The sequence below is a fragment of the Colossoma macropomum genome, unplaced genomic scaffold, assembly GCF_904425465.1.
Source record: "Colossoma macropomum unplaced genomic scaffold, Colossoma_macropomum, whole genome shotgun sequence".
Taxonomy (NCBI): Eukaryota; Metazoa; Chordata; class Actinopteri; order Characiformes; family Serrasalmidae; genus Colossoma; species Colossoma macropomum.
In genome coordinates, this window is record NW_023494791.1 from 28,119,876 (window position 1) to 28,135,596 (window position 15,721).

At 35.5% G+C, this 15,721-nt stretch overlaps 1 protein-coding gene across 1 annotated transcript in view; it reads right to left on the bottom strand.

The window, feature by feature from the left end:
• Positions 1-7,115: 7,115 nt before the first annotated feature.
• The window catches only part of LOC118810746 (mucin-17-like), a 72,786-nt gene continuing 64,180 nt past the window's right edge, over positions 7,116-15,721 (bottom strand). The window contains 26 exon segments of the mRNA XM_036574772.1: positions 7,116-7,752; positions 8,820-9,015; positions 9,128-9,189; positions 9,323-9,444; positions 9,621-9,799; positions 10,048-10,255; positions 10,424-10,524; positions 10,630-10,691; positions 11,023-11,144; positions 11,261-11,415; positions 11,514-11,586; positions 11,699-11,799; positions 11,905-11,966; positions 12,389-12,510; positions 12,629-12,783; positions 12,882-12,954; positions 13,067-13,167; positions 13,273-13,334; positions 13,757-13,878; positions 13,998-14,152; positions 14,251-14,323; positions 14,436-14,536; positions 14,641-14,702; positions 15,125-15,246; positions 15,366-15,520; positions 15,620-15,692. Of these exon segments, the coding sequence (XP_036430665.1) occupies positions 7,657-7,752; positions 8,820-9,015; positions 9,128-9,189; positions 9,323-9,444; positions 9,621-9,799; positions 10,048-10,255; positions 10,424-10,524; positions 10,630-10,691; positions 11,023-11,144; positions 11,261-11,415; positions 11,514-11,586; positions 11,699-11,799; positions 11,905-11,966; positions 12,389-12,510; positions 12,629-12,783; positions 12,882-12,954; positions 13,067-13,167; positions 13,273-13,334; positions 13,757-13,878; positions 13,998-14,152; positions 14,251-14,323; positions 14,436-14,536; positions 14,641-14,702; positions 15,125-15,246; positions 15,366-15,520; positions 15,620-15,692 (2,915 nt within the window). The 3' untranslated portion in view covers positions 7,116-7,656.

The following is a 15,721-nucleotide window of genomic DNA, read 5'->3' on the forward strand; positions in this document are numbered from 1 at the left end:
CAGACCAGCTGAGATGCTAACCTGAGATTCAACAAAAAAGAGAAAATTCAGTCTGAAGGTATACAAAAACCTTCAAGGAATCCATTTTACCGCAGAGGCAAAAAAAAAAGAAAATGAAGGTAAAAACGAAAAGAAAGTTAAAGGTAAGTAGAAGACCATGGGGTCTATATTTGTGGTCGTAGTGCAAGTGGAAAAATAAAGTATAAATTTTCAGCACAGGGCAGCGCAACTGTAAACAGTGGCGGAGTTAGAGCAAATAGATTATCAAAAGGCATGGTTAGATGTGCAGCAAGAGACAATCAGATGCACTCCTCTTATTCCCTTTAAAAGAATAGTTTAAAGGAATAGCAAAAATTCAAATTTACATGATCATCCACGTACCACAAATGCAGTTGATCATCCAAGATATCAAAATCAATTTATTTTGCCAAGTATGTTATACAGTGTGTCTTGGTGTGTGCACACATGTATGACATGTAACATACTGAACACACCAGACAAGCACACAGACTGTTAACAAATATTTAACTAAGGGACAAACAAAATAAAAATACAATAAATAGAATAAAGAATATGAAAAAATATGCCCTGGAGTTTGGATCATTCTTGTGAGGTGGAGGAACCAAACCAGATGGTTTTGAATAATGTGAGGATGGGCCCTTCTGGCTACGGAGACAGTGTTCCTGTTCCACAGAGCCATTGATGTCGAGGCTGGGTAGGGAGAGGGGGGGGTGCGACTGAAGTTTACCACCATCTCTACAGTCTTTGCATGTTCAGCAGCAGATGATTGCTGCTGCAACAGGAGACCAGCTACTCAACCTCCTTTCTGTAGACAGACTCATCACCACCGGCTGTGAGGCCCACCACAGAGGTCTCATCTTCACAGCTGGTTCTTTGGAGATGCAGTCATTGGTGTAGAGACTGAAGAAAAGCAGTAAAAACACACAACTTTGGACCCTCCAGTACTCATCTTCATAAGCTGCACCTGCTGTCTCCTATTTGTCAGGAAATCCATGATCCACTGGCAGATGGAACAGACAGCTGGGACAGTTTGACCTGCAGCAGCTCTGACACTATAGTGTTGAATCTAAGTCCACAAACAGACCTCTAGCGTAGGTTCCAAGACTGTTGAGATGCTGTTGTAGGAAGTGTGACAGCATCATGAACAGACCTGTTTGCTCTGTATGCAAACTGCAGGGGATCCAGCAGAGGGTTTGTAATAGCCTTCAGGTGGGCTAAGACCAGGTGTTCAGAAACCTTCAAAACTACATAAGGCAGAGTGACTGGCCTGTAGTCCTTTAGTTCAGTAATGTTTGTTTTTTTGGGACTGGAACAATGTTAGAGGTTTTGAAGTAACAGGGAACAACTAGTGCTAGTTGATGACAGCAGAGCTTGAGGGTGGATGGAGAGGCTAAATCAGGATCTGAAGCTTTTCTCACCTTTGTCTACTGAAGAGTCTGTTGACATCCTGCTCAATGATAGTGAGAGAGCCAGGGTCAAGGGAGATGGCAGGGGACTAGGAGAAAAAGGCTGATGATTATCCTTTGTTTATTCTAAACTGCAGTAGAACTCATTCAGTTCGTTGGTGAACTGGCAGTCATTCAGGAGAAGGGAGGTTTTTCTTACTTTGTAGTTGGTGATCTCTCATAGGCCTTCCCAAACTGATGTTATGTTAGCAGCAATATGAAAATAAAAAAGTAACTCTAGATAGGGACTGCATGATTTTAACAGTACCATGATGTCTTTACACAAGCATTTGTTGACATAGAAGCAGATTCCTCCTCCCTTGGTTTTAGTGGTTATCTATGTGTCTCGACCCGCTCTGTGCAGCTGGAAGCCGGGAAGGTGCAGCTAACTGTCTGGGTTCAGATCAGAAAGCCAGATCTCTGTAAAACAGATGGCAGATGAGGTTGAAAAGTCCTTGTTGGTTTTGTTGAGCAGAAGTAGTTCTTCCGCTCTGTTGCATAAAGATTGCAGACTGAAAAGTAACAATGATGGTAAAGAGGTACGAAATTCACAATTCTGAGGCGTGCCCGTACACCTGCCTCTCCTTCCCAGAGCAAGGGCAACCATTGTGAGAAAAGAAACTCTGGAATAAATTCAGGTTAAACACTGTCCCTGATAATCAGTAATTGTGCCCTTCTCTGACTGTTTGATGTACAGTAGAAGACATTGACAAACAAAAAACAAATACAGAATGTAGAAAGATAGACCTTGTACCTTGTATTTATTTGATGTCCAAATTTTGTTTCTTTAGTTTAGAATTATAGCTGCAAAGTTAACAGACCCTTTAAGTCAATAGTCACACGAAACTAATTTTTTTATCATGTCCTGCCCATCTGATGTCTTCTTGACATTCCTTATCTGACTGCATTCACATTGAAAAAGGTGTACATGCAATGTACACATCTATGTATGTTTTTTTATGCAGATATGTAATGAAAATGTAAAAGCAGAAAGCATTTAGAGAATTTGTATACAGTGCTTTTTTTTAATGAATGCAATACATTCCTAATACACTTATATTCTCTTCACTAAAATGGGGGAACAATACTACTACTACTACTAATAACAATAATAATAATAATAATAATAATAATAATAATAATAATAATAATAATAATAATTGAATGTTGTGTATAGCGTGCAAAAGAAAAGACGCATTGCCCAGAGAAGAAGAGGCAAAGAGTACGGCAAGAGGTCATCCTGGGGTGCCAAGTGCTTTTCTAATTTTAGCTCGTATGTAAGATAATTTACAATAAAAGTCTTATTAGTCAGATCTCTAACATTTAAAAGGGCCACCCTGGTATTTTAGGACTTTCTGTTCTCGAACACTTTGATTTAACATTAATATTAATCAAGTTGGACAATGTTAAATGTTACTTGTGGAATGGCCAGTAGATCAGTCACACCAGCAAAACAGGAGACGTCCCAGGCTGCTTTTAGGCAAGTTTTCTGTTCATTTGCCACTCCAGAGACTTCAGTCCTTTACTCAACAGCTGGAACTCCCAGTCCTCCTCGATCTCCATTCAGATTTTTTTAAAAAAAGGTATAATGCAGTCTAGTTGTTTCTAATAAAGTGGGAAGTGAGTACTGAATATAAAGAAAAAAAAAAGAAATTGGACAGAAGTATTTAGGTTAACCAATCATGACTGATGACTGCTGTTAGAAATTAACACTTTTATAGGCAGCAATATCTAACATAACTTTTCCCTTTCCTCAGAAATATTTTATATGGGTGCCATGCATGTTAACAGCACAAAAAAGAATGTTTTTCCTCATAAATGTAATACTATTTATTACAATTTCATATTTATAAATACAAATTCACAAAAAACAAATCACATTTTCATATCTTCAAGAAGGAAATGAAACTGTACATTGATATAATATCACTATCTACAAACAAAAGAGCCCTGAAAACCTTAGCGGTTTACAATTCTTTGTTTAAAACTGTTAGACAAGTACTTAGTTGTGACCTTCTTCTGTCTTGTGATTTGTACATTCTCTCTTATTGTACATTAGATTTCATCTATCCTTTATCCTTTATTCTCCTTTTTTCTCTTGTTATCATGTAAAACTACATTGCAGCAAAACAACTTTATGTCAGTTTCGAAGGGTTCTCAGCTGACAAGGAGGAGAAATAAAATTGGTTTCGGCAATTGGGAGGGACGAAGGAATAAACTTTGTCATATGGAGGAGAAGTACCTTTGCGTCAGCATTTCACTGCTGCTGACTAAAGTTACCCTGAAGGCAATACCTAGAAAAGTGTCCATTGGCTATATTGTTATGCTCTGTCAGCATGTGTGTTAAATACCAGATATGGCTTTCAAACTAAGATATCAAGAAAAAGTCAGTTTGGTCAGAGGTATTGATCCTTACAAAATCTGATAAGTTATCTTTGAGTCCCGATTATGTTATTACCTGCGATTGCATATCCAGACACCTGTAATTAAATACTGCATCAGCTTACTCATTGCATGAGCCAAAAGCATACAAATCACTAAAATCATCAGGGTTGGTGATATTCTATCTTTTGTACTATCAGCTACATCATCAAATGTTGTTGTAATCGTGAAAGTGAATAATGGCAAACTATCTAAGATGGGGTTAATCAGTGTTATCTTGATATTAGATTAAGTTACATTGTACTTTGCATTATCTAGCTAAAGCATAAGATGTATAGACATAAATATGTAGATTGCCTAAGTCAGTCATCAATCAGTGTCATTTGTCAATCAAGAACAATTCTTAACACTTGAAAATGTGAATTGCCCTGTGTTGAAAGGGGCAAAACTACAGAATTCATCCTTCACCTAACTGTCTACCTGTGACCAAATGATGAGAGCACGCTTTGGTATAGGGAGATGAATGAAAGTTTTTCCTGTTCATTCTCGTTATCCAAAGATATCTCTTTCGCTGGCTCAGCTCTTCAGGCTCTTTCCCCTCACGTCATCAGAATGCCAGGATACTGTAAAAAGCTTACAGCGTTTTGTTTTTCATTGCTGTTGTTACTCTAACCATGAACCATGCAACAAACCATGGCTATTTTTTATTGGTGGTATGTTGACAATATGGAAGTGGCAACAAGTATGACATCAGTCCAATACTATCTATTGAACACACTGCCACCAGTGCTGCCATAAGGCCTATCTGTGTCACAAAAGGCCATAGCTAAATCCATAGGCATTTTTTGAATATCTGGAGTTTCAAAATTTGCGAGCTTACTGCTTAAAGTAAGGTAATGGAGGACATAAGACTGATTGCTAAACCAATGATTGTAAAAGAAATTAAGCAAACTTTCAGAGAAGAAAAGAGTCAGGATTGTGATTGACTGTAACACAGTAACAAGTGGCTTGGGCTACAGGCAGACACCCATTAAACCCATGGGATAATTTAAATTTGGTTATCACAACTGATTACCATCTAAGCTTAAGTGTTATCCTTCTGTAAGAAGGGATCACTTCTGGAGTTACTTTGAAGATGGTCCATTGTGGGCCCAGCATTGTATATGAGCGAAAGAGGAAATTAGGTATGATGTGGATGAGAATGTGTAGCCAAATGCTGCAAAGCAGGTAAACAAAGCATTTACTGCATTGCCGTAACTAGCTATGAGGACACCGAGGTCTGTTTTTTTTCCACTTTTATCCATTCATGACATTAAATGTGGAATAAGCGCCCTTGTTGTGGTAGTTTACTTGGGTAGTCAGCCACAGTGCCACAGACCTACCCAAATGGGAAAAAATATTTATTATGCGTCATTTTTTATGATATAAAATTTGATTTGTTTTCTATGAGCACTGTCACTGCGTTATGGCCAATCAAAATCTGCCAAGCTCCACTTTATTTTCCTCAACCCTCCAATCACTGCTTAGCAATAGTTGCTGATGGCTTCAGTACGTAATCAGCGTCATGTTCGTAACTAGAACTAGGACACAGAGGTCTTCAGAAATATCTGAAGGTTTTATTAGATTCAGTGTGGACAAAGCGATGTAACTGCCCAATGAGCAGTCACTGGTTCTCAGCTGACCTCAGAACTGCCTTATACTTTACTGCCCGCTCTGTTTATCTCTACAGTGCCCTGAGAACAAGTGTAACTTTGACTTCTTGAGATGTTCAGGTATGCAGCACACATGCTGTAGGTTAACATATAACATTGCTGTGGTAAAAATGTAGAGTTTATGAGCGCAATTAACATGCAAACCCCTATATTTCATTTTTTTGTTTGAACTGCTCCCAATGTTGCTGGCTGAATTAGCATGTTTATTCTAATTCCAGTAGCTGCTCAGTTCAGGCTACAGGCTCCGTTGTCAGTAGTGATTAGATGAGAAATTAAAGTTGTAACATTACTGTGTTACCTACAAATAACATACTATAGCCAGCATAAGAAAGTTCACTGTTAACTAGCATATTTATGGTATAGTATCAAGCAGTTAACATTATTAAGAAATCAGCAGGTATGTTAACGTTAGGCTGTATTTTGTCTCAGTAACTGTATGTTGCCTTTCTCGTTAGCTAGGGTTTGGTAGAAACAACCTTTTATAACGTATGTTTAATTTGTGCTTTTTCAGTAATCAGTGAGGACAGAGATGCTAAGAAACAAGCAAAAACAGAGAAAGAGAGAGAGAAAGAGGGAGGAAGGGGTAAAAGAAATGAAATCAATTTGAAACTATCATTTGATTTAGTGTAGGTTTTAACACATTTTCAGCTAAAAATAAACATAAATAAATAGGTAAATGATTAATTAAGCAAACAGTATAGCTGGACTCAAATCAGTTTATGGAAGAGTAATAGCAGTTTATGGAAGAATGGAGGGATGGGGAAAGGAACAAATGAAAAAAAGGTGCACAACAGTTATAAATAAAAAAAAACAGTTATAAATTATAAATAAAAAAAATAAATACAAAAAAAAAAACAACCCTGAAGAAAAAACTTGCGATTGGAGTAATACTCATATTAGGCAGTTAATGTTTGCTAGATTTTGTAAAGTATATCCTGGTGTCTATCACTGCATTGGTTCCTATACAGTAGACTGTAGGCACCATTCTTTTTTGTAACGTATGTAAAGGTTTCCTGGTGATGTAATGAGCTGTTAAAAAAAAATCATTTACATGATGTACCAAAAAAAAATATATAATAATAATTACAATACGAAACAAAATACGGTTTAAGTCTTTACTACTTAATAGATTTACAAAAACAATGCATCTACTTTAATCTTAACTGTTGTTAGTATTTCTTAGATAGGCTTATTAGTTCTGTGATTGAAAATGTATCTTTTTTCCAGAACATCTAGTCTTTTAATGGAATAATTTTGAGATGATTCTACAGTGTTTTGATACTTATAGAGCAATTTGTGCACCAGTTGAACTCATATGCTAAGCTGAATGTTTTTAAAAATTTAATTATAATGAAAAAATACGTTATGCATGATAATCGTAAAATAACTGTAATTGTTGATCATTGTGGCAATTCTTAGTTGTTAATCTTGTCAATCTTGAAAAATCATCAAAACTGACAATTATGATTAGATCTTCCGTAATGCTTTTAAATTTACCAATTTAAAAATTGGTGGAGAAATGCATACAATGCAGAAAGTACAAAAAACATCAAAATTAGTGATAAATACTCATTTTAATGATATAAAGAGAAGAATGTTTTTGAGAACAGTGACTCTCATTTCATAATACATAGAAAAGTAATCAAATTAATTTGTTGTCGCCATGTAGATAAAGTGCAATATAAATAAATAACAGTACTTCAGACATTTCCCTCTGTTTGGAATGAAATGTGTAGTACAAAATTTTGATTTAATTAATAAATTAACATGAAATACTGATACTGGAAAATAAATTAATTAAATAAATGAAAAAATGTTCATGATTTTATACATTCATTAAATTATATTTCTCTGAAAATGTAACATACATCCTGTATAAATCCAGCAATACAGGCACAAAACATAACATTTACTAAAACACTTACAAGAAATTAAAGAGATACACTACAGATGTACAGAACCAAATTTTTAACATTCACCATATTACTCCAGATAGTATAGAAGTAAACATATAGATATTTTTACAGAACTGGTATTTATTCACCATAACAGGCTTTAAATTTATGTAAGGTGTTGTTACGTGATGAACTCGTTCTTTAGAAGAGGCTGTTGTGTATTGGATACTGCACGTTGTATGACCGCCGTCTATGCCAGCGCCTTCGAACGGCTCCACAGCAACCAGAAAGCATTATCTGCAGGAAAAAAACATTAAAAATATTAAGAATACTATGTATATATTATTTATATATTATGCTTATCATTTATAATTAAAGTGTTATATAATGCATTAATCACTAACTGGCCCTAACAGCATTTTCATTCTTACTCAGGCTTACTGAATACTCATCGATATTGTTGAACAAGTATCCAATTACTCATTCTCAAAATCACCCAAAAAATCAATCAAATTTTAAGCATTTTTAGTCGGTTGTCAAACAGAAAAGATAAACTTCCATTTTAATGAATGCATCAGAGTTTTCATCCACGCTGATATTTTATCATTATCATGATCTATTCCGTCTGCATGTGTCATTAAATAGAGAGCATAAATAATCATATTTAATTGGATTTATTGCAGCGCAACACATGAATTTTTTTTTTATAGTATTCTTTGTCATAGTTTTATAAAGTATTATATTTAATGTAAAAATACTGGGGCTTCTTGTCTGTCTCATGAAATATCTTTAGGTTTCATGATATTATGTTTTTGCTGTGTTGCCCACCCCAATGTAGAGTGTATTTTTTTTCCACTTGTGCAAGTGTGAACTTCATTTTACTTTCGATGTTATAAACTAAATTGAAGCTAAGTTAAAATTTGATGATCTTTTTGGTGTACTAGTTGCAGTGCCGCTCCTGTGCCATACTAATAGTGTGTGGAGGAGAGTCTTCTCTGACACAGTGGTAAAAACTTTTGATTATAATTTTGCAGAAATAAACAGATCTGTTGTTTGTGCTGTCAAGTTTTAAACCTGCTTTTTAATTAGAAAGGGAGTCCAATCATTTAAAGTGCTTCCACACATGATTTTTTACTCTCTGGAAAATGTCGCAGTTTGATTCCTTCCAAGGAAAGATGAAGTAAATGTCTGGAATGAATTTATGAGATATTCAACTAAAACATCTTTATATTATTATTTTTTTAGCAGTTTCCTTATACTAACAGTGCTTTCCATTAAATGTTTTAATCAAATCTTTTTTTTATCTAACCCTTTCAGTTACTAACTGCTTTTATTTAAAATGCAAGCACTCTTGAAGAACTTACACAGAGTATAATCCAGCAGGGTACAAGAATGATGGCTATACCACAGGGGATAATGATGGCTAGGGCCCAACCTGGAAACCCTCCTCCAGCTAATCCACTAATTTTGAGTATTTCCTTCAGAAATCCACTTGGTGTCTTGATATCTCCTTCCATAAAGATGTATTCTGCATCAGCCTGAATCACAGTATCATTACCCCTAGAAAGAACAAAGAAACCAAGTGAAATGAGTCATTTAATATTGTCTGTGAACATTCTCAGTTCATGTTTGCTGACAGATTCAATTCCGTAAATGTTGAATTATTACTTACGTGTAGTTTGCTCGTTGGAAGACAAATGGTGTAGCATTTGGGTCATTTAGTATTTTGTTCAGCTGAAGATAAAATAAAAATCAGTTATGAGCTACAAAGTATAATTTGTGTATATTTCAAAAAGAATAGGTTCAGAATAGGAACGTTTTTTGTTTTGCTCACAGATTTAGGCTAGAGGAAGAGTCTGACACTCACCAGGCCATTAATGGTGTTTTGGATTGCATCATATGTTTCATTCCTCAGTTCAATGTTCTTAGAAATGCTCACATTGCTGATTTTGAAAGCAAAGCTGATAGTGTATGAGTTGCTGCTCGTTTCTAAAAAGAAAATGGAGTTATTTAACAGATTACAAACAAATGTTAAATTTGACTATTTCTAATATTGAATTAGCTGTTTAAGGCCATTTCTTAGGTGAATATGTGGGCTCTCAGCAGAAAAACAACATTTTAAATTTACTACAAAGTTGACACTCTAATCCAGAAAGGAAACTCACTTTGATAGGTGACATTCTGGATGCTAACTGGGTTATTCAGTTTTTGTGTGCTGACATCTCGCTTCATTCTGACACCTGAGTCCAGCAGAGTATTAGCAGCATTAAGAACCTCTGCCTCACTGGGTAGAGTGGTCAGGTTCTTAAACACCAAGCGGATATAAATCAGCACACTCCCCATTCTGGAAAAGGACAGAAGGTAAGATTTCTATATTACATGGAGAAATGGAGAATGAGATGGTGATGAAGAGAACAATCACATTTGGTAACATTGTGTCATTCCACTGAAAATGATCTCACAATTATATCACACTTAAAATACAGTATATCATTAATGTAATGGAATGAAGAAAACAGACACACATGTGAGAAAACATACATGCACAACACATAGTGAAGTTTTTTATTTAACGTAATTATTTACACTTACAAAGTTGGAGCTGCTGTGATCTGCTGAGGTGAAGCTGTTGTGATCTCCAGAGTTGGAGCTGTCGTGATCTCCAGAGTGGGAGATGTTGTGATCTCCATAATTGTAGATGTAGTTTTCTCCAGAACTGAAGTTGTCATAATCTCCGGAGTTAGAACTGTTGTGCTCTGCAAAGCTGTGCTTGCTGTGGGGGGCACGGTGGGTGTGTCACCTATAAACATATTTGAAATATATTAATACAAAACATACCGTAAGTAAAAATATCTGTGAATAAGGCAGAAACAGATTAAGAATGAGTAATAGGTGAATTCTATAAAACTTTAAATAAAAACTAAATGTAAGAGACCTATTGAGATAAAGATATTGTATTTTAACTCACCACTCTGTGTCTTGAGCTCATTGAGGAAACTGATTGGTGTTTTGGTGTCTCCATCTTGGAAGCTGTACTCCATGTTACTTTCAACTTGGTTTGCTAACATTCTGTTCAAAGCAAATGACAGAAATATAATTATAACACTGTTTACTGCACAATAAAAACGAAAGTTAGAAATTTCAGAACATAAATCAATTCTGTTGCGAACTAACCTGAAGTCAGATCTCTGGGGTTCAAACAGATCTGCACCAGGTTCATTAAGCAATGTGTTTAGCTGGAGACAGAAATATAGAGTTCTAACAACACATTTTATTAAACAATAAAAAGTATTTAAATTAACCAGTTGACAATCTAATAAAATCTTGCATTTAAAAATGATCATGATTTATTCCATGTATCATTTTTTGAGTGATACACAGAGCTTGTCAAATTGCTCAGTAATATGCATTAGAAAACTAATTATTAGATTAGTTGTGCCACAAGTCTTAAACGGATCAGTAAGATATGTCGAAGCAAGAACAAGATCAATCAGAAATAAACTACACCCTCATTCTGAGGTGATTTAGGCCCCAACATTGGAAAAATGTGTAATGATGTAGACTCACAGCGATGTTGACAGAGTTCTTCACTTGGGTGTATGTGTCGTTCATGAGGACAGTGCTCTCAGGCATGCTGATATTACTGACGTTGAATGTGAAGATGACTGCATAGGAAGTTTCTGAAATTTCTGTGGAAAATATCGAATAGTTTTTAGTTTGGTGGATTACAGAATGTTTTTTAGAATGGTGGTACAATGTTGGACACAGTTGTAACAGTGTAGTTAAATTAGAGAGGAAAACATACTCTCATAGGTGACGTTCAGCACTTTAGTAGAATCACTGAGGTTTGCACGTCGAGAGTTGAGCAAAGTGTTGGTAGCATTGAGGACCAAACTCTCAGTGGGGACAGGAGAGGAGGAGTTGAACACCAGCCTGCTGTAGACCACTGCAGAAGTAGAACTGGAAGGGAAAAATCATCATATTGATTAATTTTGAATGAAGATCAATAAAGAGTTTTTAACTGAACTTTACACATATCTGTTATGGATTTAACATACATTTTGGAAGGAGTTGCTGCAGAAGTCACAATCAGATTACTTGTAGCCATTGGAGAAACCGTTGTAGGTGAGGCTACAAGAAAGAACAATAATTTGTTAAAGGAACGTTACATTAAAATAGAATAAAAACTATCAATTAAAAGGAATAGAGGAGCTAAGATACACAATACTGTGACTAAACGTACCACTCTGTGTCTTGAGCTTATTAAGGAAGGTGATTGGTGTTTTGGTGTCTCCTTCTTGGAAGCTGTATTCCATGTTACCTTCAACCTGGTTTGCTAACATTCTGGTTCAAGAAAATGAAAGGAAATATAATTACAACACCATTTATTGCACAAAGGCATGAAAGTTAAAAATTTCACAAAATAAATGGTTTCTGTTGTGAACTAACCTGAAGTCAGATCTCTGGGGTTCAAACAGATCTGCACTAGGTTCATTAAGCAGTGTGTTTAGCTGGAGACAGAAACAAAGGGTTTAAGTTCTAATAACACATTTTATTTAACAATAAAAGGTATTTAAGTGAATCAATTGACTATCAAATCAATGTTGCCCTAATCTCAAATACATTTTCAATTTAGTTACATATAAAATACTGAGATACACAAATCTTGCATTTTAAAATTATCATGACATATTCTCTGTCTCCCTGTTGTGTGATACGCAGAGCATGTCAAATTGCTCAACAAAAATGCATAAGAAAAGTAATTATTAATATGAAAATTAATAATATAGCTTAAATTAGTCAAGCCACAGTTCTGAAACGGATCAGTAGAATATGTGGATTCAGGAACAAGATCAATCAAGAAAAAAAAAACCTCATTCTGACGCGAGTTAGGCCGCAACATCGAAAAATTTGTATAGTGAAATTGACTCACAGCGATGTTGACAGAGTTCTTCACTTGGGTGTATGTGTCATTCATGAGGACAGTGCTCTCAGGCATGCTGATATCACTGATGTTGAACGTGAAGATGACTGCATAGGAAGTTTCTGAAATTTCTGTGGAAAATATCGAAAGTTTTTCTTAGTTTGGTGGATTACAGAAGGGTTTTTAGAACGGTGGCACGATGTTGGACACAGTTGTAACAGTGAAATTAAATTAGAAAGGAAAACATACTCTCATAGGTGACGTTCAGCACTTTAATGGAATCACTGAGGTTTGCACGTCGAGAGTTGAGCAAAGTGTTGGTAGCATTGAGGACCAAACTCTCAGTGGGGACAGGAGAGGAGGAGTTGAACACCATCCTGCTGTAGACCACTGCAGAAGTAGAACTGGAAGGGAAAAATCATCATATTGATTAATTTTGAATGAAGATCAATAAAGAGTTTTTAAGTGTACTTGAAACATATCTGTTATGTATTTAACATACATTTTGGAAGGAGTTGCTGCAGAAGTCACAATCAGATTACTTGTAGCCATTGGAGAAACCGTTGTAGGTGAGGCTACAAGAAAGAACAATAATTTGTTAAAGGAACGTTACATTAAAATAGAATAAAAACTATCAATTAAAAGGAATAGAGGAGCTAAGATACACAATACTGTGACTAAACGTACCACTCTGTGTCTTGAGCTCATTAAGGAAGGTGATTGGTGTTTTGGTGTCTCCTTCTTGGAAGCTGTATTCCATGTTACCTTCAACCTGGTTTGCTAACATTCTGGTTCAAGAAAATGAAAGGAAATATAATTACAACACCATTTATTGCACAAAGGCATGAAAGTTAAAAATTTCACAAAATAAATGGTTTCTGTTGTGAACTAACCTGAAGTCAGATCTCTGGGGTTCAAACAGATCTGCACTAGGTTCATTAAGCAGTGTGTTTAGCTGGAGACAGAAACAAAGGGTTTAAGTTCTAATAACACATTTTATTTAACAATAAAAGGTATTTAAGTGAATCAATTGACTATCAAATCAATGTTGCCCTAATCTCAAATACATTTTCAATTTAGTTACATATAAAATACTGAGATACACAAATCTTGCATTTTAAAATTATCATGACATATTCTCTGTCTCCCTGTTGTGTGATACGCAGAGCATGTCAAATTGCTCAACAAAAATGCATAAGAAAAGTAATTATTAATATGAAAATTAATAATATAGCTTAAATTAGTCAAGCCACAGTTCTGAAACGGATCAGTAGAAAATGTGGATTCAGGAACAAGATCAATCAAGAAAAAAAAAACCTCATTCTGACGCGAGTTAGGCCGCAACATCGAAAAATTTGTATAGTGAAATTGACTCACAGCGATGTTGACAGAGTTCTTCACTTGGATGTATGTGTCATTCATGAGGACAGTGCTCTCAGGCATGCTGATATCACTGATGTTGAACGTGAAGATGACTGCATAGGAAGTTTCTGAAATTTCTGTGGAAAATATCGAATAGTTTTTCTTAGTTTGGTGGATTACAGAAGGGTTTTTAGAACGGTGGCACAATGTTGGACACAGTTGTAACAGTGAAATTAAATTAGAAAGGAAAACATACTCTCATAGGTGACGTTCAGCACTTTAATGGAATCACTGAGGTTTGCACGTCGAGAGTTGAGCAAAGTGTTGGTAGCATTGAGGACCAAACTCTCAGTGGGGACAGGAGAGGAGGAGTTGAACACCATCCTGCTGTAGACCACTGCAGAAGTAGAACTGGAAGGGAAAAATCATCATATTGATTAATTTTGAATGAAGATCAATAAAGAGCTTTTAAGTGTACTTGAAACATATCTGTTATGTATTTAACATACATTTTGGAAGGAGTTGCTGCAGAAGTCACAATCAGATTACTTGTAGCCATTGGAGAAACCGTTGTAGGTGAGGCTACAAGAAAGAACAATAATTTGTTAAAGGAACGTTACATTAAAATAGAATAAAAACTATCAATTAAAAGGAATAGAGGAGCTAAGATACACAATACTGTGACTAAACGTACCACTCTGTGTCTTGAGCTCATTAAGGAAGGTGATTGGTGTTTTGGTGTCTCCTTCTTGGAAGCTGTACTCCATGTTACCTTCAACCTGGTTTGCTAACATTCTGGTTCAAGAAAATAAAGGAAATATAATTACAACACTATTTATTGCACAAAGGCATGAAAGTTAAAAATTTCACAAAATAAATGGTTTCTGTTGTGAACTAACCTGAAGTCAGATCTCTGGGGTTCAAACAGATCTGCACTAGGTTCATTAAGCAGTGTGTTTAGCTGGAGACAGAAACAAAGGGTTTAAGTTCTAATAACACATTTTATTTAACAATAAAAGGTATTTAAGTGAATCAATTGACTATCAAATCAATGTTGCCCTAATCTCAAATACATTTTCAATTTAGTTACATATAAAATACTGAGATACACAAATCTTGCATTTTAAAATTATCATGACATATTCTCTGTCTCCCTGTTGTGTGATACGCAGAGCATGTCAAATTGCTCAACAAAAATGCATAAGAAAAGTAATTATTAATATGAAAATTAATAATATAGCTTAAATTAGTCAAGCCACAGTTCTGAAACGGATCAGTAGAATATGTGGATTCAGGAACAAGATCAATCAAGAAAAAAAAAGCCTCATTCTGATGCGAGTTAGGCCGCAACATCGAAAAATTTGTATAGTGAAATTGACTCACAGCGATGTTGACAGAGTTCTTCACTTGGGTGTATGTGTCATTCATGAGGACAGTGCTCTCAGGCATGCTGATATCACTGATGTTGAACGTGAAGATGACTGCATAGGAAGTTTCTGAAATTTCTGTGGAAAATATCGAATAGTTTTTCTTAGTTTGGTGGATTACAGAAGGGTTTTTAGAACGGTGGCACAATGTTGGACACAGTTGTAACAGTGAAATTAAATTAGAAAGGAAAACATACTCTCATAGGTGACGTTCAGCACTTTAATGGAATCACTGAGGTTTGCACGTCGAGAGTTGAGCAAAGTGTTGGTAGCATTGAGGACCAAACTCTCAGTGGGGACAGGAGAGGAGGAGTTGAACACCATCCTGCTGTAGACCACTGCAGAAGTAGAACTGGAAGGGAAAAATCATCATATTGATTAATTTTGAATGAAGATCAATAAAGAGCTTTTTAAGTGTACTTGAAACATATCTGTTATGTATTTAACATACATTTTGGAAGGAGTTGCTGCAGAAGTCACAATCAGATTACTTGTAGCCATTGGAGAAACCGTTGTAGGTGAGGCTACAAGAAAGAACAATAATTTGTTAAAG